Raw genomic sequence first — 7,234 nt, forward strand, 5'->3', positions numbered from 1 at the left:
ATTACCCCACCTTCAACCCGCTCTTCAAGGCGCGGCACGACTACCGCTTCTTCTACGCCCTCGCGCCCTCGGCGGCCGACTCGAAGTGGTTCGACCAGATTGTCAAGGTCGACGTCTCCCGCGGAGGTGGCGCCGTCGCCGCGTCGTGGGCGCGCCCCGGCGTCTACGTCACGGAGGCGGACTTTGTGCCTCGGACGGGGAGCACCGCCGCCGCCGCGGAGGACGACGGGGTCTTGCTCTCGGTGCTGTACAATTCCACGACGGATTCGAGCTCTCTCGGCGTGTTTGACGCGCGGAGTCTCGCGCTAGTGGACCAGTTTGGACTCGGGGGAGTTGTGCCGTTCCACGCGCACGGCATCGTCTGCCCGGCGTGGCACGGCGGCTGCTTCACCAACCCGTGATACTCGATTTCCCCAGAAGCAACAAAACTCGAGTTGATTGGTACGTAGAGGGTGTGGAGGCTGAGTTGACGGAAATCCGGGGACGCGACCCACTTCGCCACAGTGCACAGACGGTCCCGCGCCTCGCCGCCATGACGGGGACACACCCCGCACCGTCCGCTCTGTGCAGCGGTCTTTGACTTTGTCCGGAGAGTGAAAAGTCCAAAACGCGCTCCGTCGGTGGCGGCGTCCCCGGATTTCGCCAAGCTCGGCGAACCTCGACAGCGCCTTCGGTGGCATGCAGCTCTTTGCGACAGAAGCCTGGAGAGCAGCTCCTCTGCTGCTCACACGTTCTGCACAGTTGGCACAGCCTACTGTGCACGAGCAGGATTTTGGAAGGGCGATCAGGGACACGGATGAACGGAGTGGGGAGCGCATCGCGACACGGAGCTCGGAGGGGGGCTGGGCAGGGTGTTCACCCACACAGCAGGGTCCCAGGGAAGCAGGGATTCCCCTCTCGTATAGGACAAAGTTGCACCCGGCGGCACGGGCGCAGGCGCGGGCCTCCGACTGGTTGCGCTCTCCTAGTTCTCCTGCTCCTGATAAGGGACAGCGACAGGCTCGCAGCACGGTGCTCGGTGGACTCCCTACTCCACCGGCGGTCTCATCTCCATCTGGCGACCTGCCTCCAGTTTCTCACTGGCAGTCTCCGCGCGCCGTTCCCATCCCTTCTTTTTTACACGGCGTCTCCTCAAGACGGCGCCAGAAAAACCAGCCTTGCGGCTGCGCCTGCTTTTGCGCGCGACCGCGGCTTTCGCCTCACGGCCGCGCGCTCGCCACCGCCGCCGCCCACGCCGAACACCGCGGCGCCACACGGTCGACAATGGCAGTCTTTGCCCTCGCGACTGTGGCCGCCGTTTCCCAGCGCGACATCCTTTCGAATCTCACGGCCAGCTACGATGCCTCCATGCGGCCAGGCCAGGCGCTCGAGGGCAGCTGCGCGGCGGAAGCCGCTCCCGACAGGGTGAACGTCGAGACAGACGTGTCGGTGATACACACCATCAACCAGGTGTCCAAGTCGTACCGACTCGACGGCTACCTCATCGCTAGCTGGAGCGACCCTCGCCTCGTGTTCGACGCGTCCTGCCAGCGGCTACACTTCGGAGCAATGAAAGACCTCGGCATTTGGGCGCCTCAGCTGAACTTCCCACATGCGCGCTCGCTCACGGTCGGCGGTGGCAGCGGCAAGATGGCGGCCGACGGCGAGAGCGTGTACATCCATCCAGACGGGAAAGTAGACTGGATCCGCGCGATGCACGTCGAGATGTATTGCGGGGGGTTCAGTTTCGGGAAGCTGCCTTACGACATCCAGTACTGCGACTTCTCGATCGCCTCGCTGGGCTCCTCGCCGCAGGACCTCGAGCTCTACTGGCTGGTAAACAACGAGATGCTCCAGATGAAGGTGGACGCCGACCCCTTCACGTCGGGCGAGTGGGCAGCACATCCAGTGTCCCGCCAGAGCAACCAGTCCATCCCGATTCTCGGGATCCCGCCTGCCCTCCGCAACCCGCTCGGCGCCACATGTCGGGCGGCACCGCAAGTGCCCTCTCATTCAACTGACGAGCGCTCCTCCATTCTTGATCAGGCACCACATCTGCCGTCACCATGTGCTTCTCGCTCACCCGCAGCTCTTACACCTCCAGCACGCTCACCATTCTGGTGGCCGTGCTCCTGGTGCTCGCCTCCTGGTCGGGGTTCTTCATCTCGCCCGCCGCCGCACCGGCCCGGATCGCACTCGCCTTCCTGTGCTTCCTGATGGTGCTTAACAACCTGAACGCGGTATATCGCTCGTTGCCGCAGCTGCAGAGCGACGACCGCGTCTGGCTCTCGGACTTCCTGATCGGCACCATGGTCAATTGCTGATTCGAGTCCTTGCCCTCCGTGAGTCGGAGGCTACACACCTCGCAACCATCCGGTAGGTTTTCAACTTCGTCGCCCTCCTCGAGTACGCGGCAGTCAACGCTGGCATGCGGCTCAAGGCGAACCAGATAAGCCTCTATCGCGTCACGCAGCTACCCCTCTCAGGATCACAGCACCGGGGGCGTGGGGCGCCTCAGGGTCAACACAAGCACCCACGGCAGGGTCTGTGGGGATCAGCAGACCTGGAGGGGGCACGCATAGGATCAGAGCCGGCTTGAAGAGGCGCTCCCTGCCCCAAAAGGCGAACCTCGACAAGCAGGACAAGCCGGACAAGCCCGCCTCCAAGTTCGCGCTCCCCTCCTCGGTCCAGCGGCGTCTGGCCGACTGCGCCCGGCTCGACGAGGTGATGCGCGTCTTCTTCCCCCTCGCGTACTTCCTGTACATGGGCATCATGTACGCCGTCCTCCCGCTGTATCCGCACAACGAGGGCTGCATCGGCATCTGAGGGGCTCGGGCGGGCCACGGGGGGCAGGACCGGGGAACGACAGTTTCCAAGTCAGGTTTGTCTTGCCACGCCCACGCCCGCCATGCATACGCCGCTCTCCGTTGCCCAACATCCGGCCCGAGTTTGTGTACCACTCTTCCGTGTTCTTGGGTCGGCGCGGCTCGCGAACGCTCTATGAACCGGCGCGCGAGGGCCGCCCCCCCAGCGCGCAGCGGGCCATCGGCCGCAGCGCGTGCCCCCACGGACATGCTAGGGGTAGGGCATATAGAAGCTATAGAGCACGGGGCGCGCAGCGGATACAAAGTATCTCGCGTCTCGATCGTGTTCTCCGGTGTATTTTATCTCACAACCTAGTACGGACAAAATTTTGTATCATTATTGCATTTTGCCATTATCGCATTGTCCATTGACCATTGTGCGATACCGGGTCTCTCGCTCTCTGCACGCAGCACGGGCGAGTCACGTGTCGGCGTCAAAGGAGCAACGGGCGGTGTAGGCGGTGGCGATGGCGGTGGCGGTAGCGGCGGAGAGGGAGGGAGGTGAAGGAGATGGCGGAGACGGTGGCGGCGGAGAGGAAGGCGGAGGAGAGGGCAGAGGGCTTGGCGGTAGAGGGGAGGGAGGCGAGGGAGAGGGCGGGGGGTTTGGCGGCGGTGGGGAGGGCGGGGTGGCGGAGACAGCGGCGGCGGAGAGTACATAACTCAAGGCCACATCCTCCCTGTCGCCCCCCCCAGCACTCCACCGTGCCAAAGGAACAACCAAGAGCACAACATCACAACAGACAACAGGAAGTAACATGTGAGACTAGAGCCGCGCCGGCCGCCAGCGCGCTCTCGCGCCGAGGCCGGCTTCTGCGGCCGCCCGCGCCTCCACCACCTCCACCACGCGCCCGCTGCCACCTCCGCCCCCCGCCACCTCCGCTTCCGCCGCCGTGGCCTCCACCGCCGCCACGCCGGCAGACCTAGATAAGTGTGGCTAAGCAGGGCGATGCCGTTGGCGGCGACCCGTGTGATGGCGAAGAATTGCTCTCCCCGAGCGCAATCGGCTTGGGCGCACCTTTCTGCCCCCCCTCCCCCAAGGGCAAGGCAGACAGTGTTAGCTTTTATGAACGCTGACTCAACGCTGGCACACGGTACTCCACACGTCCATCTATCACTGAGATTCACGATCACTCGCGACGACGGATCAGACGGAAGAGGAGTGGTATGCGCGGGGTAGATGACTGTCGTTTGTGAGTAAAGCCGTAGGAACGAGCACACGTTGACTCATGATGCGTGCGGAGATGGCAGCACACTGAGGTGGTACACACGGAAGCCGCCGTACTAACACGAACTAACACCACCAAGGCGATTAAAAGATCCCGCCCCGGGCTGGACGGAGGGGTCATCTACACGTGCACGGCGGTGCACGCTAGATTCTATCTCGGTTCTATAGATTGTGTAGACTCCATAGACTCTATACTAGTGCCACAAAACAGACCGCCAGCATTCACACCACAAAGGCAACGCGCGACGCGCGATAGTACCGCGCTACCGATGGGGCGGCGACGAAGGCGCCGCCCCCATCGTTACTGTTCAGTCACCGGGCATGACACTGGCAAACGTAGTTACCCGCTTCACGGCACTCGCCATCATTCCACTGCCCATTCCTTAGGATGACAATACATTTTTCAGCTTCTTCAGAATTCGGCTCGTTAGCTTGCCAGTTTGTGTAGGTGCTAGCAGCGTTGTTTACCCAAGCGATTGTGCTTCCAGATGGATTCTGGCCACCGATCCAACACCATTCGCCTGCACACACTTTTGCTATGGCATCGTCCTGTTCTGGATTCTCAGGAACTGCCAAATGCATTCCATCCGCCTCACAAGATGCCTTGGCTGCGGTCCATGAGTGCCCGCTTTTGCGCGTGTAGCTTGGGTATGGGCACGCCGGTTTTGCTGGCGGCGGCGATTGCGGCGACGGTGGCGGTGACGCTGCGACGCCGGCGGCCGAAGGCGGGCAAGGTGCCTCGGAGAGGCGGCGGCGCTCCGCTTCAGTGGCGGGGTCTGCGATGCGATCGATTGACGAGGCGTCAACCCCGCCGGTGGGTTCTGCAGACGCGGGGGCGCCCCTGGCGGCGTTGAAGCGCGAAAAGGCAAACCCGGTCGCGTAAGGGCTCGCTACCTGATAATCTGACGCCGAGCCCTCGATGGCGCCCTCGGCTTGGGCGCTGGTGGTGTAGGAGCCTGAAAAAGGGTAGAGGTCCTTCTTGCCGTGCCGCTCGAGCCCCGGCGTGGCATAGGACTGCCCAACGATGCCATGGGGCTTGTCGCGGGCCGGCGCGTCACCTCTCGCTGTGAAGCCAATGTCCAGGCGGTGCTCGGGGCCCGCGACCAGACAGCCCTTGCACGAGCGGCTGCCGTGCACCTTCACGGTCCAGTTTCCGAGCTCAAATGTGGCGCTCGAGTGGTCCATCGACATTTTGAAGTCAAAACAAGCCTTGTGGCCGTGGAAACCGAACCGGAATGGGCGGCCGACGCAGGTGCCGTTAACCGGCTTCCAGCCAAAATTGTTGGGGTCGAGTTCGGATGCCCAGAACGAGGCGGTGGCGCGCTTCTGCATGGAGAGCTGCGCGGTGATGTGCGCCTCAGTGAGAAAGGTACCATTGATGGTCAGGGCTCCGCCGTGCATCTTGAAGACAGCCGCTTCGGTCTTTACATTGACGGAGAAGCCGGGCGCAGACAGGAAGTTGTAGAGCGCGTTGTGGCGTCCGCGGAGGTCGGCAGAGCCTCCGAAGGCGAAATTGATGTGTGGGTCGCGGAACACTTTTGCGCTGAGGTCGCATGCTTCTGAGGCCAAGGGCGCCGCGCAGAGCGGTAGCATGGCAAGAGAGAGGCGCGCCGCGCGTCGATTGCGGCCGACGGAAATTCATTCCGAATTTTACCCCCCACTTTCATCGCGCGGGCGAAAGCGGGAGAGGGCGGTAATGCACAGCGCGGTTTATTCTCTGAGCATCTGGAACTTGAGCACTTGAGCACTGGATAGGGTCGATTCCGCGGTACGGGACCCCTCGATCGTCTCGCCCTCCCTCACTGACTGGTGTGTATGTTCCGCCACGGGTTGGTGGCGCCCTCGGCAGCGGGGCAGAGCGCCACGCCGCGCACGCACGCGCGCACACACACACGCTATCAAACTATTAGCCTAATATCGTACCTAGATTAGCAGGTGTCTAATAACGTCGTTATTAGGCTAATAATTAGCTACGGCACCGTTTCATACAGGTCAGCCGAATTTAAGATTTGAAGGCGGGGCGGCCGTGAGCTGTAAAATCTTGAAAATGTGTGAAATTCCAGCTAAAATCTTGCGAAAATGCGCTCCATAACTCTAAAATATTGGTCTAAAATCTGAAAATCGCCGGCCTGCGGCCGGCCTCTAAAATCTTAAATTCGGCGGACTTGTACTCGAGTATTTCAAGCCCCAATCTTTTGCACGTGGCGTGTCGGCGGGGTATGGGTATCGGGGGCACAGGGCATCCGGCCCGCCGGGCGAGTCGCGCGATGGGCCTTGGTATCCGCTGGGGCACTTGGAGCACTTGGGGCACTATAGGAATCCTACCTCGCGGGGGACCCTGCCCCAGCCGGCTGGACGCGGCTACTAAAGCGGCCGCCATCGCCCTCGGCGAGCTGCTCCAGCGGCCGCCATCGCCCTCGGCGAGCTGCTCCGGCAGCCCGGTTTGCAAGATGAGCGGAGCGGCGGCATGGACGGGCGGCGGGTCCGATGCGCTACTACGTGCACAGGCGGAGCAATGCAAGCTAGTCGAGACGCGCAACGCCCAAGCCAAACTGTCCAGCAAATCGGCCGCTCAGCTCACGGCGCAGCAGCTCAGGATTTCCTCGTACCGAATGCAAGGGCATGGTGTCGCCGGTAACCGGGTCCCAGACGTGTACGCGCAGAGCCTGCCGCCGTCGGATGAATGTGACGCAAGCAACGCCGCGCTCGTCTCTGCCGCCGGCGACGACGCGCTGCGCGAGGAGCGCCAAGCCATCCTGTCGCTGCCAGGTGCATCGCTTGCGAGAAGCCTCCTCTGCCCACCCTGCTGCGCACACGAGCGTGAGAGGGCTGCTAGAGCCGCGCCAGGGCCCGGTCTGGGCGCTCTCTAGCCGGCGCTGCTGCCACCGACGCCCTCGGCCCCTTCCCGGAGAGCTGGCTTCTGACGCCACTCCCCCCCTCCCCCCCCACACACACGTGCCAGGCGGGGGAGTGCATGCCCCGACCGACGCGCGTCCCTCCGGTGCGACCGGCGGCGGCAGCCTCGCCGCCGCCGCGCTCCGCTCATTCTTCGACCTGATGATCGAGCCTGAACGAGTCGTCCTCAACGCGGCACCGCCTCTCCCCACCAGCTCCGCCCCTCTCCGCCCCTCGCCTAGTGTGGCTCTCTGCCCCCCCCCCCCCCCCC

The 7,234-nt window shown here is 63.3% G+C and overlaps 3 protein-coding genes across 3 annotated transcripts; all 3 read left to right on the forward strand.

Annotated features, from left to right (window-relative positions):
* Positions 1-29: 29 nt before the first annotated feature.
* EMIHUDRAFT_201756 (hypothetical protein) lies at positions 30-401 on the forward strand (the record flags this gene model as incomplete). Its single annotated transcript, XM_005787952.1, has 1 exon — positions 30-401. A coding segment is annotated over one exon (372 nt), but the record flags the coding sequence as incomplete, so codon positions are not given.
* Positions 402-1,263: 862 nt separating this feature from the next.
* EMIHUDRAFT_449273 (hypothetical protein) lies at positions 1,264-3,184 on the forward strand (the record flags this gene model as incomplete). The annotated part of the gene is made up of 4 exons (XM_005787953.1): positions 1,264-1,963; positions 2,026-2,291; positions 2,360-2,443; positions 2,602-3,184. 4 exons carry the CDS (start codon positions 1,264-1,266, stop codon positions 2,803-2,805), a joined length of 1,254 nt encoding a protein of 417 aa, XP_005788010.1. The 3' UTR covers positions 2,806-3,184.
* Positions 3,185-6,335: 3,151 nt separating this feature from the next.
* On the forward strand, positions 6,336-6,938 carry EMIHUDRAFT_201759 (hypothetical protein; the record flags this gene model as incomplete). The annotated part of the gene is made up of 2 exons (XM_005787954.1): positions 6,336-6,837; positions 6,916-6,938. 2 exons carry the CDS (start codon positions 6,336-6,338, stop codon positions 6,936-6,938), a joined length of 525 nt encoding a protein of 174 aa, XP_005788011.1.
* Between the last annotated feature and the right edge of the window lie 296 nt (positions 6,939-7,234).

The sequence above is a fragment of the Emiliania huxleyi genome (genome assembly GCF_000372725.1).
Source record: "Emiliania huxleyi CCMP1516 chromosome Unknown EMIHUscaffold_14, whole genome shotgun sequence".
Classification (NCBI taxonomy): domain Eukaryota; phylum Haptophyta; order Isochrysidales; family Noelaerhabdaceae; genus Emiliania; species Emiliania huxleyi.